Raw genomic sequence first — 24,645 nt, forward strand, 5'->3', positions numbered from 1 at the left:
AGCTGCAGACACTATAAAGGTAGTGAACACTTTCCATGATCAAACTTTCAGATTGTGCGCACAAGCACTGTCTTTACAGGTTATAAACTGATGGACGTACCTGGTGTGGGTTCCAGTCACTGTCAAAGATGACGACAGTGTCAGCAGCCTGCAGGTTGAGGCCGAGGCCGCCGGCTCTGGTACTGAGCAGGAAGATGAAGTACTGTGATCCTTCTTCATTAAATTTCTTCAGCAGTGCTGCTCGGTCCTCAGATTTGGTGGTCCCTAAAAAACAAAGCATGGTCATTTTAAAATGGAGAGCCTGTCAAGTTCACTTTGTGTCCCCATGTCAGATATTACCTACAAACAATGCCTCATCTGTGACCTATAAACTGTTTCAGAGGTGTCTGAAAAGGGCATGAGGCAGCTCTAATTAATCAGAGTTCAAAATGTGATAAAACCATACAACAAGCACTTTATACATCTGACAACATGCTTCTAAATTATGCTAACTAAAGAGATCTTCAGCTGCAAATCTGAGACATGGCTAATAATTGTGTTTCTTTCTGAAAGTGCTGAGCGGATGGTGTAAAAGCTGTTTATCAAAATGATTCCTTTCACTCATGTCTTTCTTTGGTTGCACACCAAAGTAATAATTATGTGACTGAATTGATTCAAACTGTTCACCTCAAATTAAACATGTTTTTCTAACGTGTGTCCTTCACTTTCAGCATTTTATAAGCTCCTTTCAGAACCCTGAATTACAGCCAGAAACACACATAACACACTAAACTGTGAGTTACTGCAGGTCAGTGTGAGGCTGGACTGTTTTCCCCGCTGGAGAGAAGACATCTGTCTCATCTGTCACTCACACACAGCAGTTGAGGAAGAATGAAGTGAGAGATTACATTGCATATTTTATTTTAGAGGCTGACCAATTTATTTTAGCCAATTAATCAGTAGCAATAGGACGTCTTACAAACTACTGTTACAGAATCTGCTTTTAAAAATCAGGTCACTCTCGTTTTCTTGTTTAAAAAAGAGCCCGAAAATGAATGAATAACATCTCTGTGATCTCAGGTCTCTTTTTTCAGATCTAGTGGCTAATAGGATTGGCTTTGTTTGAGATGCTCAGTGTGGGTATCATGCTGAGCGTATATGAAGAGAATTCTGCATCACACCAGTGTGACTGATTATAATTCCTTTAGTCAACTTAAATCAGAAATGAGGAATGATCCTTTTCATACACCAAATACATAAAGGGATAAAAGGATTACACGGGCACCAAATCCAACTTTATCTCAAATCATGATCATGTGTATTGTTACAGCTACAAGTTGGGAAATAAAAGTTGCATGTCGTTACGTTAAGATCCAAGTACTAGACGTTCTGGTTCAAAACTAAGTTGATAAACTTATTGATATGATATGAATAAAATTTTGACTGGGAGAATTCAACACCTGGGGCTGTATCCACAACCATTCTGAGAACAATCTGAGAGCTCCTAACCTAGCTTAAAATTTTTAGTATGGAATCTTAGCTTAGCAGTGATTTAAGCCTAGTTCACATTATACGATTTTCACCACGATTTTGACATCGCAGACGATCTTGAGAGCCACCTTGGGCAGATATTCTGCCACAACGAGTCCTCATGTGTGAACAAGTCTACGAACAAGTCGCCCCCTCGTCTGCGACTGGGACTGGATATCTGGCATGCTAGAAAACTGGAGATGTGTGACACGACTGGATACGTCCCACGTCAGCACGCAGGAGGATGGAAGAAATGTGAGGAGGACAAGCCGCAGGGTTGCCAGGTCCGCTTATTGGCTGCAACTTTGGGCGTTTTTTTTTGAAAAGTCGCTTACAAATATTGGTAGTCGGGGGTTGCGTTTTTTTGGGCTTGTTTCTAAAGTGGAGCTCCTGATTTGGGCTTGCTCTACTAAACGTCGCCTTTCTCTATATATATCCGTCGCTTCTTTTGGGCTTGTTTCCATAGCCCTGGTTGCTTGTTTCTCTCCCAAGATCTGGCAACACTGACAAGACGGCAAGCAACAACAACAAAGGCGGCGTCCACAGGATCACGGGGAGTGCGTTGTGTTTGGACCCAGGCCCTGGAGGCAGATCTGATTCAACACTGGGAAGAATATCCATGCCTTTACCATGTGTCGTCTCCAAGTTTGGTGACGTCACCGCGTTATCTGGGGCTCTGTCGGCGAGGGCTCGGTGGAGAAATCTTGTGGTGTGCACACACAGGTCGTAACCTAACATAGTCTCCGTGATGCAAAATCAGGGTGAAAATCATGTCATGTGAACTAGGCTTTAGGAAAGTTCTCAGAGCAGCTCTGAGCAAGAAAGGGACAGAAACGTTTACCTTAGTGAGGAGGTGTGGTTGACCCCGTTGCTAGGTGTGATGCTTTCTTTTAACAAGTGTGATTAATTTTCACAGACAAGCCCATCTGTGATTCTGCAAGGTGTAAATGAAATGAACCGTGTGAACTGTGAAAGTGTTGTGATTGTTAGTGTGATCACTCTGCTGATGGAAGGTCGAGACAGGCCCAAGTCATCACTGCTGCACTGATACATTTTTCCAGTTTTTAAAAATATCTTAATACTGTTATCAGTTTATGTCTTGCATTATAGGGTTATTGCGCTGGGTGAGAAATGTCTAGTGTATCCCTAATGGGATCAACCACAAATATTTTCCCAGCACTATCTAGTCTGTAGCATTTCATTTACTCACTGTCATCCAGCATTGGGATAACTTTTCTCCTACCTCTGTGTCTTTCTGACATTTTTTCTTTTGATTAAGAAACTCTGAAGCCTCTTAGAAGTCCTCCTCCCTGCCCCTAACAGTTTTCCACCTTAGGAGCTCTTTTAAGGGCTGAGATGCTCTGTGAATAACTTTTATCTTTACAAGGACCTAGTCATGATTGTGAGAATTTTCTTAGAATTTCATCACTAGGACCAACACTCAGATGGACAAAACTCAGTAGGGTGCAGTAAAGGAAGAATTCATCCTTGCTCTTTTTAGGGGTGTGAAATTATTGCGTTAATTGCGAATAATTAATCACAGTCATATTTAACGCGCTATGTTTTTTGATCGCGTTAATCTCATTTTTAATCTCTAACTTTACTGTTTCTGTATGCCACAGAGTTGCCTTTTATAAAATCTGTCTGTAGGCGTACGATTGGGCTTTGTGCTTGAGTTGTGGGAGAGCTGCAGTGCTACAGAGCAGAGCCCAGCATCAGCATTGCATGAAAAGCTGTCTGCCCTAGCACGCAAGTATCTGACCTCCCCGGCAACCTGGATTTCAGGACTGTCCCGAATTTTTCGGCACAGTCCTGAATCCAAGCAGTTGTCCAGAATCCTGAATCCTGCCCTGATTGTACCGAAAATTACACTAGAGCAGAGTCTGGAGTAGTTATTGCCCGATAAAACATTAAAAACTGATCATGGGTGCTGAGTTGTCGTGCTGCTCCCACTGGCTGCACATTGGCTGCAGCAGTTCCTACATGAATTATGGGTGTTGTAGTTTGAAGAAGAGAAGACAGCACAAGTTGCAGCCGCAAGGACAGGGAAAGCGCAGGCAGCCACGAGAAGGAGTGATTTGCATGTTGCAGTGTAGCCTCTTGTTCTAACTGTTCAAAACTGTTGTATAAACTGATACAGCTGTAACGAATGTACCAGGTGTCTTTTATTTTGTTAGCTTTTATTTTTTATTAAGTTTAAAGGACAAGTGCACTTACATTGATCACTTCCATGAAATAAAACGAGAAATTGGAAAAGAGGAAAATAATTTAGAAAATTGTTAAAATAAAATTAGGGAACTGATCACAGATGTATTGTTTCTGATGTTGTTGTTATAAAGATGTAATCACCTGTAGATTTGATGATCATGGAATGCATAAACACAAGAGGCAGCGTGATCTTACCATCCAGACGTAAATACTGGAAATTGCGGTAGCTGAAGTAGTCCTCCATGATTGTCATCAGACTGGTCATTTGGCAGAACAGCAGGACTCGGTGGCTGGTGGCCTGCAGCTTCGGCAGGATGCGATCCAGGAGCTCAAACTTCCCAGAAGCTCGATACAGATCAAGCCTGAGTGGAGGTAATGAGGCAAAACATGTAACATAAGTAATCATTACCCAAATATTGACCTATCAAAGACAGCAGTTGATGTTCTAAATTGGCCAATGAGTCCATAAACTGCCCATTAAAACCACAGTTGACTTCTTTGTTTGGTTCTGTGGGGCTGTACTTTGTCACAGCTGTGCTTTGAGTTTAGCGCTCAAATCAACATGCTAACATGCTCACAGTGAAAATAACTGATTTAAAATTGCACTCTTACAAAGGTGTCAGACTTGTGGTTGACTTTTTTTTTTAAAGAATCAAAAGTTATGCAGCAAACACAGAGAAATTATCTTTGTTATTCCATGAATTTATCCTTAATCGTCACATGAAGTCATACAAGGTACGACTCCAGTGAAATGCGATCCTGTCAGCTGCTTTAATTTGTGCGTTGCAAGTTATTCCTTTTTTGCCTCTTCTAACATTGCTGGCTGCTGCTTCATAACTGTCCATATTTCCCGATGGTTCAGGTAATCCATGGCTTCTGGTTGTGGAATGATTTAAATGTAGCTTTGGGTACAAGCTCAGTAAGTTCACTGATGTCATCTGTGACGCTGATGGTGGTGTCCTGAAAGCAAATCTGATTGGCTCCATCTCTTGAATCACTGGTGGCACATGTCATAGTTTATTTAAATACCTTGACCTCAACAAGATGGCCAGATGGTCACCTTTCCCAAACACAGGCAGCGTTGCCCTACAGCCACCTCTGAACGACGTTAAGCAGTTATCCAAAGTGCTTATTCCTCTTTTAGGGCAGGGTGAACAGAAACAGAGCAGCACCTCATGCTCCTTCTGTCACACCAGTCCTTATCTACTATAAAACTCATGCCTCCTCTCCTTCTCTCACCAGAGTCCTCTGCTCTGTTGGATCGGTATAAAGACAAGAGTCACTTCGTCACTGAATGCCGTCTGCTATTCCAGGATTTACCCATGTTTTGGTGAAACAAAGGATAGCACAGTTCCTGATGTCCCATCTTAAACTGATGCAGGCCTGAAGGTCTTCCCATTAATTATGTAATGCTTTACAGTGGCTAGCAGGATTGCGGCCTATGTTTGATTCCTCCATACGTCCATGCTGTCAGGATGGTGGCTGGTGCCCATCTTCTCCAGCCTTTCCTCAATGTTTACTGATGTCTACATTTGAAAAACTCAACCTAGCCAGCTAGCAGAGTCGCAGGAGAGGCAGGTTTACAGACAGGTGAGGCAATTTTATCATCCCGCTGAGCTACCCACAGCCACACACCACCACCATCCAAAACCAACCACAAAAAACACCACTGACACTTGCAAAATGGATATAAGACCATAAATTTAGCACAATTTAGCAGAGCTGATGGAGAATTTACTGGCAAAGTCCACGCCTACGTCACAATTCTAATGCCAACAGCTCGCTCAGAGTCTACTGGTTCGTACCAAAACCTGAAGAATATTACAGTGAAGTGATAACTACACACTGTGATGTAGTTATAAGCAGATATAAGTGTTTGCTAATGTCATCCTAAACAACTATAACTCCTTCTGTTGGCACCCATTAGTGAGGGCTGGTTTGTAAACCGTAAAACACGGCTGTAATAGAATAAAACATGTCTTCATAGGAGTTGGATCTGATTCAGTTATAATTGTTGACAAATACTGAACATTAATAAACACTTTAAAGGTGCTTATATAGTATTTTATAAACTAGCAAAATCGTTATGGTGCTTATACATGCCAAATCGGGAAGAAGTGTTACCATTTCACTCTATAACCAAGGTTTTAAACATCATACACATAACACATCTGTGACAACGATCCTCACAGTATTCGTGTGAACACATATCCTGATCCAGTATCAATTTGGTATTTGTCATTCCCAACACTTTCTGGCATTGGATGAAAGAAATACAGTAAAATGGGGGGTGTTTTTGTCGACTTACCCGCTGATGAAGCCGTTTGGAAAGCCCAAGTGCTCAGCAAAGGATTCCTAAAACACATAGCATTTACTGGTTTAAATAAAGAGAGACTCATCAAACTAACACCTTCATTTAATTTGTCTGTCCTGGGGATAAACTCCCAAACAAGTCTCTGAGTCATATTAAAAATGAAAGGTCAGGAACTTGTTAAGGCAGAGTGATTACAAGGTTCCTCTTAAATCAAATCTGTTGTAACCCTGAAGATAACAACAGTTCACTGCTTGGAAAGAGTTTTAACAGGCTGATCTATGAATCAGATTGTAGTGTAATGACCTTAATCAGCCGACGAAGAAAAACAAATTTGAGACATCATCCCAGATATTACTGCAGGAACAATATATTAAAAAAAAGATATTTGGATTAAATAATATCAAAAATGTTTCTTTTTCTATTGAAGGTAATAAATATGCAATTAGCTGATAATTCCAGTAGGTGAATGACAAAGACATGCATAAGTGTTCCAACTGTCAACACTAGGTATCCATCAGCAACTCCAAGTCCCACATCACCCCAGTCACCCACGGTGTCCCTCAAGGCTGGCTGCTTGGCCCCCTCTTCTTCATCCTCTACATGTTACCCCTTGGAAATATCATACGCCGCCATGGACTACACTTCCACTGTTACGCTGCTAAACATCTCCACCAAATCCATCACCCCAGTCATTCTTTCCACCATCACAAACTGCCTGACTGACATCAAATCCTGGATGGACAACAACTTCCTGAAACAAAACAGCAATAAAATAGAACTCATCATTACTGGACCTAAAGCTCTCCTACCCTCTCCTCACGACTTCTCCCTCCACATCGATGGTCACAATGTCACTTCCGCCCCCTCAGTACGAAACCTCGGTATCATAATTGACCCCACTCTCCCTTTCAAACGCCACATCAGCAACATCACCAGGACATCATTCTTCTATCTCTGCAACATTGCCCATCTCCGCACCTCCCTCACCCACTCAACTGCAGAAATACTCATCCACGCCTTCATAACCTCCAGACTCGAGTACTGTAATAGCATTCTCTATGGTTTTCCCTCTACTAGCCTTCAAAAACTGCAACACATACAGAATTCTGCTGCCCGGTTACTCACCCACATCCCCTCTAGGGACCACATCACCCCTGTCCTCAAACAGCTTCAAACTCCTCCTCATCACCTACAAAGCCCTCAACAACCTTGCCCCCTCTTATCTCACTGACCTCCTCCACCGCCGTTCCCCCACCTGCCGACTTCGCTCCAACACGAGAACCAAGCACCAAACCTTGGGGGACCGAGCCTTCACCGCTGCCGCCCCAACCCTCTGGAACTCCCTCAAACTGGCATTTCCCTAGTTTCTAACAGTCATTTTTCATTTTTATTTTATCATTGTTATTTTTCAGCACTGTAAAGCATCTTTAAGTGTCCTGAAAAGCGCTATATATAAATCTGATGTATTATAATTATTACTATTATTATTATTATTATTATAAGTGGGCCAGTGTCACATTGTCCAGTGTCAGTATTCACAGGCTTCTAACAGACAGTATCAGTTATGTTAGGAGCACTCACCTCAATGTGCTGGAACATGTATGGGTGGTTGCAGATCTTCTTCAGCTGCATGATGGTGTTCATTAGGGTCTTCGCTCCTCCTTTGCCCTGGGGGATAATTGTAACATGAATAAAAGATGTTTAGTGCCTGATCAAAACAATAATACTTGTCTTTATGTGAGTGTGATCATCCCCTGGCTTGTTCACTTAATCTGTTTTGTAGCTGGGAGCACCTGGGCCCGGTGCTTTCATACTATAAAACCCCCACCTCCCTGGCTGAGACTTTCTCTTCCCTTCGGTGCATCGTTTGTTGTTTTCACCATCAAACACCTCACACGTTTATCTATTCATGTAAATAAATGGCTTATTATTTTGCCTTTACCCTTTTGTCAAGACATCAGAGCCAGGTCATGACAGTGAGTTTAAACCTGTAGTAACTGATTTTTTTTTGGCCACTTGGTGGCAGCAGGCGCAAGTTGTGAACAAGGCCCTGACATATCATTAACTTAGGTATGTCAAACTTGTTTGCAAACAGTTGTTTATTTACAAATCCAGCAGTTTCAGGAAACATCATCATTCCTTCAAAGTTGTGTTTGTGTCCACCTGACGAATTTAAAGCCTATGTTCATTCTCCTTTAGCTCTGATTTTGGTCTCTACCAACTCCTAAGAAACTCCTTTAACTGCTGAACACTCAATTGTGTCCACTAGGTTGTGTAGAGTGGATTTTTAGAACCTTTCCTCTGTAAACAGCTGCCTGCTGCAGCTGAAAACAAGGCTATGAGAGTGGTGAGAGAGAACCCAAACAGTAAAGTTGTGGTCCTGTGAGCTAAAAGTGACCTGAAACTCTTTAAGGTCTGTGAAGCCAAGTGGAGCTGCAGATTCGACTGATAATTCTCTGTAGGTCCATCACTATGAGTGACTAATTTCACACTGTCACTTTGTTTTCACCTTGTCATTTGATATGTTATGTTAAAAATAGACATTATAGCAGCTTTAATTATCTTTAACAGCACTGAACACCTCAGAGGACTTCTTTCCATCACAAAGTGTTGTCAGGTAGTGCTGGTAATATACTTTAAGAATCCTTTAAGAATCAGACAGTTAATATTATGTACTAACACAATATTAACTGTCTGATTCTTAAAGGATTTTGAGTTGTGTATTCCAATTTCTCTATAACCTGTGCAGTCTGCACCCCTGGAGGTTAAGAAAACAGACTCCAAGAGCCAAGATGTAGCTTCAGAAGTTGAATGAAAGCTACAATATTCTCTTAGTCTTAAGCAAAAGCACAGAGAAACTGCAGCTCCAATTAAACAAACAAAATTCAGTAATCTTCTAATGTGAAACAGCAAACATCCCTGAGTTCTAAACTAAACGGCTCAGTTTGTCAGCTTGTCACCCAGTGATAAAACAAAGTAGAGACGTACTGCGAATTCACAGGGGTCTCAGTATGTTTACCTTCTTGTCTTTCTCTGAGCCGTCAGTGAGGAGGATGCCTTTCTGCATGTGGCGATACAGAACCTTCTGTATGGCAGACATGTCACACTTTACGACGTACTCCACCTGTGTGAATGACAATGAAGACAATGCATCTGTGAAACAATCTTTTTAGTGGCAAGGCTGTTTGAGCTGAGTGCCCTTGATTCTTGACACTGTGGAAAACACAACAGTTAGTAGGAGAAGAAATATAAAGCAAGGGAAACGATGAAAAGCGTATTACAGTACAACCTTGCCATAATACCCATAAGCACAATCTCTAAAGTGGAGGTCAGTCTGTGCAAGTCATTAAGTTATTTTTCAACAACCACGTCTCAAGAGCAAGTGCACAATGTTAAGAGCTTCTTAACCTCAACTGTCTGTAGTGTCGAGGATGAAGTTGAATGGAAGTAACTTTATGTATGTAACTGTCTACAAGCCGTGCTATATTTTAAACATACAAACATTGCAAAGCTTAAAAAATAAGCTTAATGTGCAGTAAACAGTGTACAGCTTTCAGCTCGCTGCCCAGGGCCTAAACTTCAGTGGGACATTACTAGTACTGCGCATAATTTCATCAATACCAGCAAATGAGCACTTACAATGCAGGAAATTCCCACATACATTTATGGCAATGTCTAATAAATTTCAGCAAATGTTCGCACCGCTGCAGACTGTGGGATGACTGACTGGAAAGCTCCACCAGACAGGCAGACTTTAGCCATGGAAAACACACCTGGCGCTCTGTCTCCTTCTCCCTACAAGGCTACAAGCCCCCTCTGCTGTTGCAGCATCTCTTGCTGGCAAACACAGACAGGTTTTATGATGTCATTTTGAAGGCATGCAAGCAAGATGGAACATTGGTGGAACCCGAAAGGACTAGCACAAACGGCAGTGCCAGTGATGTCAATGTTAACAACATTAATCCTCAGGCTCCTCAGACAGGCAACAGTAACAAGATACTACGGTGAAGCAACAGTCCAAAGACATGTTTCACACTAAGTGGCTCAGACTATATCCGTAGCTTGAACTTAACAACTGTGAAATGAGCTGCATGATCAGTAAAATGTGCGATGCTGCACCTTTACCAGCCTATTGTACAAAGCTTCACCTCTAATTCCAGGTGGCATTTCGCATACAGCAGGGAAAGGGAAAGAATAGAGCAAGGAGGAAAGAGAGAGGAGGGGGCCACCACAAGAAAGACAAAGGGCACTGATGCAGCTCAAAGAGAAGACCACTTCAGAGGAGGAGACAGAGACAAAAAATTATGACAATCTATATAGGTCAGAGACTTCGAAGATGGACGAAAAGTGCTGCCCTTTGTAATCCATTTTACTGGAAGGAAGTCAGTATAAGAAGTAAACTTCGAGGTGGACGTCATTCCTAAAGTTCATAGTAAACCTAAAATAGGCGAGGAGGGGGAGAGGAGGTTATGTTGAGAGAAACTGGCGGATCAGAATTAATATGTGTTAGTTTAGCTGTCTTTAGCAGGGGTCTAACATTAATCTAAGATCATTTCTCAGAGCATCTTCTTGTGCATTGCATTTAGGAAAGGCCTCTTCAGCTTAAGAGGTTTTCAAATCGTCTTGGTCTCAAGATGCCTCTGGGAAACAGGAGTGGCCACAGTGTTTAATTACGATGATGCCTGACAAGGATACACTTACCGTAAACCCTTTATTTCAGTTGACTATTTACAAATAAGTCTGCTGTTCGTCTAAATTAAGTTCATAACAAGGCATTTATGTTGCCTTGTGAAATTAATTTGTAATTTGGCCACAGAGAACACTGGATTTTTATGAGGAAGGGATGCACATTCATTTCAGGCATTTGTGAAGCTCTGACACAGTGGTCTCATTAGTGTTCTTGATGAATACTTACAGATGAAAAATTGTTTGCTTCAGCAGTTACAGGGCTACAGCCTCTAATAACTGCTGAAGTGGCAGAATTAATTTCAAGGATGTCAAAGACTGTGCCAGTGCAGTTTTTATATTTGGATCAGTCATAAGTGACCATGAAATAAACAAGGTAACGACCCACGCTGTTATCAAAACACACTCTGCATAAGTAAATAACCACACCATGGGAATTATTTTTAGAAATAGCGTGGCTCCTTACCCTTTACATTTCCTTTGGAATATACTAATTTAATTAGAGCAGTTCAGTCAAACGGTGTAGTGCAGGGTGTCTGCGTGTATGCAGCAAATATAATCAAATCAAATACAGTTAATTAAAGTAGAATCTTCACCTTCTCTGGCAGCTGAGACTCCACCTCTTTCTTCAGTCTGCGTAGCAGGAAGGGGCGGAGCACCTTATGCAAACGTCGGATAATCAGGATGGTCTCCTCCTCATTTAGGTCCACCTAAACATGACAGAAAGTATTCGTCATGATACATTACAGATGTTGTGTTATGCATACTGGGCAGCAGGATTCAGCGCCATAGTGACAAGACTACGACCTGCTGATGACCACAGTTCGGCCTGTTGTAAAAATAACAAAACAGAAACAGGTTATATTTCACATCAACAATTTGTGTGACTGTCTGAATCCTCTTGTTTACCTGAGACTGTTTTTTCTGAGGGCAAGGCGTGTTTGTTGTGGCCAGTGGTGAGCCTAGCTGTCACCTTATGGGTACTTTGTGGAGGTTTTGACCATAGGTAGTAATACAGAGCAATGTTTTTACAAGTGTGCCCCTGTTGTGTTTGGATTGTTTAGTGCACAGAACGCACACGATGTGAGGGCAGCACAAAATACAGTCCTGCCGCAGTTGACAGGCTGTTCCACGAAAGGACAGTAAATGATGATATTGTACAAAAAAGTTTAAAGACTGCAAGCACGGATGTAAACACTGCATTATCTAAGTATCTAAAAAAACTGCTTTGCAAATGATCCATGAAGAAGAAATGCATTAAACGTGCTGAAAAGCAGCTTTTGTGTGTCCATTATTGTGTATGTGGTGTGTTGTGACTGCTCTGCGTGTACATCTGTGGTGTGACGAGCAGAGTAGGGGTGATTTGACCCGAGCTGTGCTTAAAGCCAAATGCTGTGGACCACTGCTTGAACTGAGAGATGGACCAAAAACCAATTTGCTCATGTTTCTGAATTTCCAGAACTGTACAAAAACAAACTGGCTTCATACCAAGACCAGTCAAAGTTGGCGAAATATCAACATGCAGATGCAGCTACCAGATTTGTGAAAAAAGACACCAACTCTCTGAAGCACAACCAATTCTCAAAGTGGTTAACACAGCGTTCACCAACGCAGGACGTGCAGCCCAAGACGCTAGTTTTTACGCTGTGAATACACCTTACAAACTCACAATGCATTTTGCTAAATAACATGAAAGTAAACACAGCTGTTTGTTCACAAAAAACTCCACAAGGGCACCTTTAATATGAATCTTACTGGTGAAAATGAGAGCCACAGAAACGACGATGGAGAAAAAGTTTTTGTGATGATTAAGTTTTATAAGCTTTGTTACAGTACACAGTAAACACTTTGTTTCACCTGCTTGCTACCCAGAAATAACCATTTATAGTTATTTTCTTCCCTTGCAAAGTGGCCTGCCAGTTAGAGCCAACCCTGAAACTAATTTGCAAACGGGGTTCAACCAGCAGGTTGAATTTTAAGAGGTTATGGAAAGTTATGGTTTCAAACACGAGTATTCATATTTCTATCACAGCAAATTGGGTGTCTAGGTTTCCTCAGCCTCGGGCAGACTCCATTTGAAGCTGGACAGTTCAACCTACTGTGACCTTTTTTGAGCAAAGAGAGCGGTGCTGTCATAACTTGTGGAAAAACATAAGAAAAAAGTTTCACATTGCAGCACCTCTGAGGCTCTTATAATGATGCTGGTTTGTATCTGACGTCCCCATTTAGAACATTTCCTGAGCGTTAATTGAGTGTATATAATAAAAGTTTATCGTGCCTTTGAACAAGCCTTGTAAAATCACAGTTGTACTCAACACATTCACAGAAATGACAAGTGTAATTACTGCAAAGGGGAGAAAAGTCCTCAGGGGAGCAGATCTCAAGACGCCTTCTATCAGCTTTCAGAGGATGAACACTATATCTATGTTTAGCAAAAATAGGCCCTGGTATATTGTAAAATAATCTCAAAGACACACATACAAGTTATACATTTATACTGTATGTTCTCAGGTTTAATGTTTTTTTATGGCACCAATTCCCTCTCTGGGTACTCAGGAGGTCAAGCTGCTTTTAGGATGGAAAACATCTTCCTAGGTTTTCCTCTGAGGTCTACTTTAGTCTTGGAGAACACATAATATATGTGGTCTTCTCTGCTAATTAATCACATGAAACAACCTTGGGAGATAAAGTCAGTGGTTGAAGCTTTTGGAAAACCATTTATCACTCCGCCTTTGTAGCCTTGCTTTGTCCTTACTGTAATTCTGGTACTCAAGATAAACGCCGCACATAGAAAAACTAATTAAAAGCACTTGCATAACTTATTTAATCTGCCGTATGACCCACATCCACCTAAAAATGAAAGAGAGTTAAGAATCCAGGCTGTTTCCCCTTGTACGTACCCTCTCTCCTGTCATGGCGAAGGGGGCGTTGAACCACTGCTCGAAGGTGGTGCAGCTCTTAAAGATGGTGGGCAGGAGGAAGTTGAGCAGCGCCCACAGCTCGGGAAGCTTGTTCTGCAGTGGTGTACCGGTGAGAAGGAGGCGTCGGGGAGCCACATAGTGTGTGTTCAACACCTGGGTCAGCTTACAGTGGTGGTTCTTCATGCGGTGACCCTCATCCACAATCATGTACTTCCAACGAATCTGTAAATAGAACAAGACTTATTGGATCTCTCATAGTGATAATAAAATGTCTATATTTGCATTTAAAACATTTTTACAATCACACAGGAGCTAAAGAGTGGCTGCAGAGAAGCAAAGATTGATTCCCTACTCTGATTACTCTCAGGAAACACAACACTACTGCACACAAATGAGAAGCTTTATTCCCTCTCTCATTTCATATGCTTGAAGGAACTGGTTTTAAAGTGATGTGAACAATTTATAATTTACACCAAGGTTGTCCAAACTTTTCTGAACGGTGTCCAGATTTGATAACGTGAAAACACCAGGGGGCAGCTGGTTCTCGTATCATATGGCTCATTAAAAAAATCGCATACAAACAAGACTTTTATCTTGTCTGTAAGGTGACCTTTACCCTTTTTAAGTAGGAATTGTGCAAATTTGCAGCAATGCAGCAATGGCAGTATCAAAACCAAACTGGGGAGTGCAGCGAAACGCCGCAGCGAAATGTTTATACAGAATGTGCCTTTTTCGGGGCAATGGGGGGCGTGAGCAAGTAACAAAACGTGTAGCTCACAGCGTGTGACGTAAACATTGACGTGGGAGGGAAGCCACGGCTGGTCAGTTCTTCGGCAATTGTCTTATAAGTTGGCCCGTTCTTCACCGTCCCCGTCATCTGACGGTTAATGGCTTCTTTGTTTGAGGGGACAAGGAGGGCGCACAATTCCTTGTCTCCTCAGTTGCTTATCTTTACAGTGTCTGTCAGGTTTGTGTTTCCCTCTTGCTACTAGCTGCTCACTAATTCCTGCTATCAGCTGTTTCCTGTTTATCCACCGCCAGTGGGTCGCACGTGCAGCGTCATCAACAGCTCCTCCCACAAGTCATCAACAGCCCCGCCCATGGAGGAAGGGCGCCTCGTTCTTTTTAAACCAAAAAGGTTCCACCAATATGTTTACCCCTACGCAGCGGAAAATTGGGCACCTCGGATCAACTCGCCAATCCGCTTGCAGCTTGCCGGCAAAACAGCCCAACATTTGCCGAAAATCTGGCAGTGTAAAAGGGGCTCTTGTGTGTCGTGAAAGATGCCTATAAAATAAAATGTATTATTATGTTATTAAGACAAATGCCACTGTTTCATCTTGCAGTGAAAAAATACTGAACTTTCCACCACTCCTGAAAGCAACAGCCTTCTTTGTTGACTTTTTGCTTCTTTGCTCCGGAGGTGACTGCTACCTCGCAGGAAAGTACTGTTGGTAGGGAACAACTTGTTGCTTGTTTACTGTCTGTTAATGAAAACACATTAGTTCTGCCTGCGTAGTTCTTAATTGCTGCAGGTTTACAAACTGTATGACAGTCCTGCCATTGTGAGGTGAGTGGAAGAAACGCAGAGTGATCTTGCTTGACAAGCCAATACTGATTGGTTTTAGACTTTCCAGCTGATCAAGTCAGTCAGAGGTGACCTTGGTTTGTCCAACTGCTGAGTACCATATAAGACCCACTTTGCCCTCCAGAGTGGCCTCATGTACAGTCAATAATAAAGCTTATGGCCTTGACATATACACAGCAATACAATGCAAAGTCCAACCTAAGCCTGATCTCTTTCTGAGAAACTGAACTGTTTGAGAAGTTGCAGACCTCTTCCCATTTTCTCAAGCAGCAACTGAAGCTAAGGACCTTACATACTGTACGAGTTGCTGCTGCATGTTTATTTGCTAAACATAGACTAAATATGATGTGTGGCTGATCCAAGATGTCTTCAAAGTGAATGAGGGCAAAGCTGAGGCTCTAGTTTGATATTAGCGCACTACACCCCCGTGTTATAACTGATTTAACTTTCCAGTCACATACACGGAACCCAGCTAACAGTATTCTATCACTAAAAAGAGCATTACAACCATCTAATGTTTTTTCTCTTTTCCAACATACTCTGAAGCTTGTGCATTCAATTATCATAAGCAGGACTGACTACCACAGTGGTCTGTTCTCAGATCTCACTGAAACCTCAATAATTCAATTGCTGCTGCTGCCATATAATAAAACTGGAACAAAGAAAAAAGCTTGCATGTTTTAAAGTTCAGCACTGGTCTCAAGCTAGCCTTTGTGCGCCTGACAATCCTGCTACTCGTCTACAAACCACTTAATGGACTTGCAGCTGATTATAAGGTCATAGCGCTGCTTTATGTCCTCGGTAAAGCCCTCGGATCCACAGACTCCCTGCTCACTGTGCTAGATGTTTAAGCACCATCTGTAACTCATCTTTAAGATCTTTATCAAGAATCTATTATTACTACTTCCTTGAATTCTGCAGAATGTTGGTTGTCAGGCATGGGAAGTGACAAACTTTCTCTGGCATTAGTGGTTGAACTGCTGATTTGTGAAGTTGTAAAGACATTTTGTAAACTTAGGGGAATAAAATGGGACACAGTGTGTGTATGAAGTGTACAAAATGTCAATAAAGAGCAGGTGAGAAAAGTGGATTATTCAAAGAGGACAAAGCTTTGATCTCTCTCACCTTGGCCAGTATGTGCTTGTCCTTGATGATGTATTCATAGGTGGTCAGCAAGACGTTGAACTTCCCGCTGCGGAGTTGAGGCACAAGCCCACGGCGCAACACAGGAGTGCCCTTTCATGCGAGGAGACACAAAGAAAAAAGACAACTTCCTGTTATAATTCAGACAAAAGCAAACAGCAGGAGAAAGTGAAAATGATATTAAAAAATATCTTACCTTGTAAGCAATTTTGACCACAGAGGGAGCCCACTTGTCAAGCTCATAGACCCAGTTAGACAAAGTCCTGGAAAAAAAAACAGAACATGTGTTTTTTGGATTAGTTATCGGCACACTCCTAGCTGAGCTTTTAAAATTGTATTTATTATTTTTTTAATTTGATTTTTTGTTTATCTGTGTACTTTATTATTACGTATTTTTATCCCTCTTTTTGATTGTATTTGTCCTTGTTTTGTCTCTTCAATCTTTTATCTTTATCTTGTTTTTAGTCTAGCATCCATTTAACTCTTTTATTGTTGTTATTATCATTATTATAATAGCTTTTAAATATACTTTACTGTATTTGTCATCATTTTTATTCCTGTTTTGTCTTTTTAATATCTTCACGTTTTTATTTCACTCTTTTACTATTTCTACTACTGTCATTATAGCTTTAAAATCTATTTTCATTATTTTTATTGTCTTGTGTGCACTGGTGTCATATTGTGAAATTGCTAAATTGCTTTGTCTTTTTTGTTGTTTTTATGATCTACACCTGTTTTGTCTTTTTATCGGCTTGTTAGTCATCAGTGCTGCACTTTGATCTGCCCTAACCTGGATGAATACATAATAAAGTTTGATTGATTGATGAAGAGGAACTTGAGGAGTAAGAGGCAAAGTATTTATTAAAATGGCTCCCATCAAGGCTGAGACATAATTTGCCAGATAAATATCAGAAGAAAACAAAATCCCTCGCAGTGGCGAAGTGCATTATCTTTCCAGAGGGTTGAATGGATTGCAGCTCACAATGCGAGTGCTTTGTTCAAAACTCAGCCCCCCAGGCACATCAGGCTCTCTGCTCATTAATTTCAACTTCCCAACACACAGCTACGAATGAAAAAGGGTGAGTTTGAGGATTTCCTCCACATTAGTTTACTGTGCATAGTAAAAAGAACATTTAACACAGTGGCCCTGGGCATTAATTTAAGCCTCTGCTGTGTTCAGTTTGACTACAAAAAGAAGTGCACCCCTAAGTAATGATGAAAAACAAGTGTTATCCAAAAAAAAAAAGTCCACTCTAAATTCTAATCCTTTAACACCCACAGTTGTAAATTATCATGAAAAGAAAATACTAATTAGGTGAAATGTGAAATTGGGAATTACAACATAGAGTCTTCCCTGAATTCTACAAAAGACAAATATATGTGCGTGCTTTCACCTAACATGTTTAAAGACGCTGACAAGAACCCAGGAGCATTAACCCAATTATACTGTTTTTTTTGTGGGGTTGAAACTCCAAACAACTGCACCCTGGTCCACCTTGGAGAGGCTGTCCCCTGCTGCTTCCAAATGAAGGTCGGAGGGGTTTGTGTTTGTTTGATTTGAAGGGATTAGTGGTGAGAAAAACAGCGAGGAGAAATCACACATTTCGCATTTAAATGAATGATTGAAGAGATCCCACTATTTTCATCTCATGCCTTTGAAATAACCAACAGATGGTGGAGAATAATGACATCAAAGGATTGTTGTTAAGACGATTTTGACCAAACATGTATCACCTTTAAAAACTTTAATAAAGTTTTGTAACAATGAAATGTGTCCTTCATTTTTTTTTTTTTTTTTTAAACTTGTTTCAGCTGAAAAGTTTTGCTAATTTTGTGCACTCCAAACAGCAGAAAACAGCAGCTGACCATACTGACCAGAATCGTTCGTTTTGGCAACTTTTTTGTGGGGTGGCATTGTATACAGGAACTCAACTGGAGTGAGAAAAAGTGTAATAAAGGCTCCTACTAAAGTGTGGATACCCGACCCGAGCCCAACACACCCGACAGGTGGGGTTCAGACAACTATCTACAAATGATGTTCGGGTTCAGATCAGGTTTGACCTAAAAAGGATGGACCTACTGTCTGTGTTGGGCTACTTCTTTTTCAGTGCTAAGGTTTGATATTTATGTGACAAAACACACACAACAGTATAATGCAGACAGAGAATATTTATGTGAGTTAAAGGTAGCTAGCTAACAATGGAGGACGTCAAACAGAATTAGTCATCACCCAATGTTACCCAAAGCTTGGAGTACTTGCTCAAGACATTCTGGCCTTTCTAGCTAACAGCAGCAGCAGCAAATGGAAGTTTACCTTTGCTAGAAGTAGCGTTGAACAGAGGAGGACAGCGCTGAAGCCATCTACAGTAGATGCCATCACCGTCCTCCATGATAACTCAAAATAAACCTTAGTGGTTGGATTATGGAAATAGTTCAGCTAACAGTGGTTACAGTTCACGAAGAGTTTGTGGAGAAGAGTTGACATATGGCAATAGTAAGATTGAAGAAGAATGTGTGATCACAGAATATGGGGAAGCAGTAACAACGGTACCTACAACAGTGTTACAGGGACAAACTGCTTCAGTAACTTTACATTAACTGCATCAGGCTCACGTCGGGTTCAGACATAAAAAACACAATCCACGTTGGGTTCGGGTTAGACTCCAACAAAAATATGCGGCCCAAACTGTACTGAAGCTCCTACAGAGTGTTGCCTTACGAGTTGCTTGAGGCCATAATGTTGCTGGGCTAGCAGGTTTCTGTGTCTGTTTAACACTAGGGCTGAACGATATATCGGTATCGTATCTATACCGAGATATGAACATGCAAGATATTAATATCCCAAAAGGCAACGATATTGACGATATAATTTCCCCATGAGTTTCCCCAGCTTGACCTGCATGTACAGCTCAGCCAATCACAAACATCCTTTTTACGCCTGCCCTAAATGTACAGCTATGGCCAGCCAATCACAAACCTCATTTCCTGCTTGCCTTGGATCGACAACAAAGCCAGCCAATCACAAACATCCCCTTGAGCGAGGGAGACGTGCTGCTGCTAGCAACTTGCTAGTACACACAACACATTTGCGACTAAAAATAGTTTTGTTCGAGCAAATTAAATCATTCAGCACGCTGTGTGAGTACAGATTTCAACCAGCAGCAGAAACAAAAGGCGAAACTTACCGGTTGTGGGTTGAACAGGGGTCACAGACGGGAATACGGCGGAGCGCTATGGCCGCCACAAGATAACGTGGTTTACCGGCGTTTCGCCGTACGTGAAGAGCCTGGTGACGCGAGGCTACCGGCGACTGAGAAGCCCGGCTCCAGGTGAATAAGTTGGTGTCATGACTGCCCAGTAGTACCGGAACAGCCGAGCCGTAGCGGCACACAGGTATGTGACGTGTCAGAGGAGAAACGAGCCATTAACATTTCCACAAACCTCACTGCACTTTAGGGACTGTTCTTTATTTATGAAGGGACTGTTCTTTACTTGTCAGGGGAGGAGGGTGGCTGGTTGATTTTTATTTTATTTTTTTATTTTATTTTGATCCCCCCTATGTTAATCACTGATTGATGCTGTTTTTGAAGTATGAATAAGTCAATAAGTAATTTATTCCATTGAAATATCATTGATGTATTATAGAAAAGTGATTCATCTTTTTATAAATGACAAAAGGCACATCTGCCTCATTTTGGCTGTGGTATCCTGATACTACTCAGAACCGTGATACTTTCACTGGTATTGTACCGTGGGTCCCAATTTTGGTACCGTGACAACACTACCGAGTACTGTATGAACAGTGCCTTGCATTAAAAGACACGGCAGGGACATCTGGGTCCTCCTGTGTCAAGCCCAAGCAAGGTCAGATTGCCGATGCATTCAGTAGCATAATGCCATACTAATTGACGTCCAGCAGGCACAAAGACATTACAAATGCTATAACGTACCATATTGCTACACATGATTCCCGTGTATTCAGTCACTAAAGAGGGCTTCCAGAAAATGGTTCAGACTCTTTTTTTTTTTTTTTTAATTTTTTATAAAGAATGCTTAGTTTTCACTGAACCCATAGTCATATCGTATCGTATTGGTATCGAGATATCTGGCATAAATATCGAGATATGAAATTTTCTCCATATCGTTCAGCCCTATTTAACACGATGCCTTTCAGAGCAAATCAGCACTAAAAGTGTTTGGGGAGCAAAGTTAAACCTCCAGGAGTTTTTAAATGGCTCATGTAACATGTTTTGCTTCCACAAAAGAAAAACTGTTACGAGTAGAATCAGGTTTAAAGTGTCTTCTGAGGTCTTTCCTGCAAAAACAGATTGGCAACCAAATCACCTGTCAAGCAGCCAAGAACTAACATACCAACGTGCAAACAGACATCAATGCTAACAGTCAGAGAAAACAATACTGACCAGTGAGAAAGGACCTGTCACAGAAGGACAAGCTACAAAAATATAGCAGGGATTGTTTGATTTCTATGAGGAAAAAAAGCTTTAAAAATGAGGACTCTCTTCCCCTTGGAATAATGGTACCTCAGGCAAACTGATTCATGTTAGAAAATACTTTTTCCCAAAAGCAGGTGCTGGGGAAAAGCGGAAGGGTCATTAGTGTCCGCTATTTCTATGATGGGATGCATCGCAGGAGCTGTTGAGTTTTTGCATTTTACAATTTGATACTAAAAGATAGCAATGGTGGGTCCACCATTGTCTGAGCAGAGCAGTAACAACCTACTGCTTTAGAGACAGCTTGTGTTTGCTGCTACCTTTGACTCAACACTCCCTGCAGAGACGAGTGTGCACGCCTACAACTTGAGTTTAATTTGAGCAAACAGGTCCATCAGTGTCTTAATCAAGGGTGGGACTCCTGACTCCCTTGTTTTCCATTACAACTCTGTTTTGTGATTTAGGCTAATAAGGTTGGTGTACTTCAATCTGAAATAATTTCCTGGGGTAATATTAAAAACCGTGTTTATCAGTCTCTCACTAGAAATATTTTAGTGTATCACAGCGCTGCAAGATAAGAGCCGTGATGGATGTAACTTACGAGAGAGGAACAATGATCAGAAAGGGACCGTTGATCCTCTTGTGCTCCATCAGGTAGGTGATTAGGGCAATGGTTTGGATGGTTTTGCCGAGGCCCATTTCATCAGCCAGGATGCCGTTTAGATTGTTGTTGTACAGGGACACCATCCACTCCAGCCCCTGGATCTAAGTAACACACAGAGATAAAGGCATGCCTGAAAAGATAGCTGCAGAGAAAACATCTTTTACCTTCTCCTGCAGCACATACATGATTAGAAACCCATGAACAGATAAAGACAGAGAACGATTTGGGAAGTGTTCAAGGATATTATCAAGGGAAGCAAAATGTGAGTGAGTTAGAGAGCACTGCACACTAATACCATCGTTTGTCAGGAAGGCATTAAAGTATAAAAAAGTAGATAACGTCTGAACGTAATGTGTATGGTTGCTATTGCAATCACTGTCACTGGCTAACTGCTGTATAATCCTCTGTATAAACAACCCGACTTGCTGCAGATTGCAGTCACTGAGGGGTGGTTTTGCAGTAACAACAAAACAAGCAGTGGAGTAGTACCAAGCATGGTGAGGAATCTTCTGTGCACTATATCTGTTGCTTTGTTGCTACAGAGGAATTGACAATTGGTGGATTTTCATTACAGTATTACCAACTGACAAAATTAACTTGTTAAAGTACTGTAACGATGAATGAAAGGAAATATTCTTAAACCTATTTTCTTTACTAAACAGAAAACGCCATCCAATTTTCTCTCATTGACCCGACTAGGACATGCTCAATTGTCTTGTTGACTCATTGTAAAAGACATAATCTTAGTGTTGTTATTCATCCAGTGTTGCCACTAACACTGGCAAAATATGACTACATCTGCTCGTTGTGCAAAGATGTCACTCTGATCACTTAAAAGGCAGCGGTAAACCAAAACGTAGTTCTCAAACTAATGAGCGTAACACACTTGACAGCCTCACTGACGTGTACTGTCACTGTAACAGCTGACAACAATCTCCATTTTCTGCTGAACCAATCAAATGACCATGGAAAACAGTTCAGTGCTTTCTTACTTTTCTCACTTTCTCACAAACAGTAAATCGTCACGACTGACAGGCTAAAAACAGAGGCCGTTTGGCCTTTGAAAAATCTGCAGTCATCTACTTCAGTTGAATAATCATTCCAGCTCTCTCAGAAGATAATTTAAAAAAGTGGGCTTTTCTACATGTCCTAGTATAAAACCTTTGCATGCATCTAACAAAGTAATTTAATTCTTTTCATGGCTGTTATGCAAATGTGCTTTGCCTCTTCGGTATTTTATAACCCAAGCGATTCAAGCGTGGTGGCAAAATATCAACTGTGTCACTCGCTGTGTGCCTCGCCTGTGGCTTCCAGAAAACAATCAGCAAAAGACAATACAGAGGAACAAGAAAAGGCACCAAGGCACTGACAGCAGAGAAGGTGACTGCCAACTAATTACTGACTGCTGGACAGCAGAGCTAATTCCACAGAAAAAAGGGCTGGTAGGGGGTAAAATTAATAAGAAATAGGGCCTACATAAATGTGACACTTCTCTAAAATAAATCCAAGCTTGTTGCACAGACTGCTGTTGGTACAGCAGACCATTGATCCAATTATTGTACAGCTGACATCTCTCCAATTTCCCCAAGGAGCTGCCACAATATCTCATTTTAAGTCTGGCACATCATAAATCAGAGGAGTGCTAGGACTGCAATCTGACTCAGAAGAAAAGAACTTTTAGCTGCGTCCAACTGTCAGCTCTGTATCTCTCATCATAAACTATCTTTCACTGTCGTCGATACAGCAAAGACGAGATTATAGTGTCACAATAGAAAACAATGTGGTAGCATCATTACAAGCAAACAGCTCTCTATAAAGGTAACCACGGGGATTCAGCATTCAGTTACCAAGCAGCAGATATATTTTTGTTATGTCTCTACATACATACTTACCTGGCTCCAGCTTCTAAAATAGTATAAGAGGCATTCAAAGATGTCACACTGGGCGTTGGGAAGGATTAAGGGAGATGTTTGTGACATTCAGAACATTAATAAAGCAGCAAAACACTATTTGCTATGTAAAGATATATTGGAGTAATGGCATTCTGAGTAGAGAATAAAGTATACAAAACAAAGAAGACACACTGGCGAAAGCATGCACAGATAACTTTGTCTGGATGGACGACGAGGTGGAGTTGCTACAGTAACAGATCTACACTTCACTTCAAATCAACAGGGTGAGCAGCACAAACAGAGCTCGGCATTGTTGTTGTGACAGTTGGCATGCCTTGTGACTGGAACCGTAATGCGCATGTGCGAAAAGTCTCTGTTTTCAGAGGAACTGCATATTGCAAGTTTACATGACAACGGAGATGCTGCCGTGATGGGCCAAAACGCAACTGAAGTTTACCGTTTTCAGTTGAAATCGTTGTCGTATAAAAGGGGCCTAACACCGTTAACTCTGTCACTAGACTTCAGCCTGTCTGAAGTCTGCCACCATCATCCCTGTACCCAAAAAATCAGCCACAGTCAGCCTAAACGACTACCGCCCAGTTGCACTCACACCTGTCATCACCAAGTGCTTGGAACGGCTGGTCCTGAACCACATCAAAGCCTCCCTCCCTCCCTTCTTTGACCCCCACCAGTTTGCTTACAGAGCAAACACATCAACCGAGGACGCCATAGCCATCACCCTTCACACCGCGCTGAGCCACCTGGAACACTGAGAGAGCTATGTCAGGATGCTCCTCATCGACTACAGCTCAGCCTTCAACACAATCATCCCCGATATCCTGGTCAGCAAACTGTCTGACCTGGGACTCCTCCCACCAACCTGCTTCTGGATTAAGGACTTTATGACAAACCGGCCCCAGACAGTGAAACTTGGACCCCACCTCTCCTCCACCCGGACACTAAGTACGGGCTCCCCACAAGGGTGTGTGCTGAGCCCACTACTCTACACGCTCTACACCTCTGACTGTAGACCTGCCCACACCAGCAACACCATAGTGAAGTTTGCTGATGACACGAAGGTGGTAGGGCTGATCTCAGGTGGAGATGAGTCTGCCTACAGGGACGGGGTCCTGAAATTGTCTGCGTGGTGCTCGGCAAACAACCTGGCCCTGAGCACCACAAAAACAAAGGAGATCATCCTGGACTTTAGGAAGCTCAAAGCAGATCCATCCCCCCTCTACATCAATGGCAACCGCGTGGAGAGGGTCC

General features: G+C 41.8%; 1 protein-coding gene across 1 annotated transcript in view; it reads right to left on the reverse strand.

The window, feature by feature from the left end:
- Window positions 1-24,645, reverse strand: part of smarca2 (SWI/SNF related BAF chromatin remodeling complex subunit ATPase 2) — a 72,769-nt gene that overhangs the window by 22,072 nt on the left and 26,052 nt on the right. The window contains exons 16-25 of the mRNA XM_033618979.2: window positions 21,422-21,585; window positions 16,566-16,632; window positions 16,352-16,462; window positions 13,618-13,860; window positions 11,314-11,427; window positions 9,051-9,155; window positions 7,613-7,699; window positions 6,026-6,072; window positions 3,913-4,079; window positions 101-264 (exon numbers count right to left, since the gene is read on the reverse strand). Coding sequence (XP_033474870.2) covers window positions 101-264; window positions 3,913-4,079; window positions 6,026-6,072; window positions 7,613-7,699; window positions 9,051-9,155; window positions 11,314-11,427; window positions 13,618-13,860; window positions 16,352-16,462; window positions 16,566-16,632; window positions 21,422-21,585 — 1,269 coding nt within the window. The remainder of the gene's footprint in view (window positions 1-100; window positions 265-3,912; window positions 4,080-6,025; window positions 6,073-7,612; window positions 7,700-9,050; window positions 9,156-11,313; window positions 11,428-13,617; window positions 13,861-16,351; window positions 16,463-16,565; window positions 16,633-21,421; window positions 21,586-24,645) is intronic.

This window comes from Epinephelus lanceolatus, chromosome 9, assembly GCF_041903045.1.
Source record: "Epinephelus lanceolatus isolate andai-2023 chromosome 9, ASM4190304v1, whole genome shotgun sequence".
NCBI classification, from domain to species: domain Eukaryota; kingdom Metazoa; phylum Chordata; class Actinopteri; order Perciformes; family Serranidae; genus Epinephelus; species Epinephelus lanceolatus.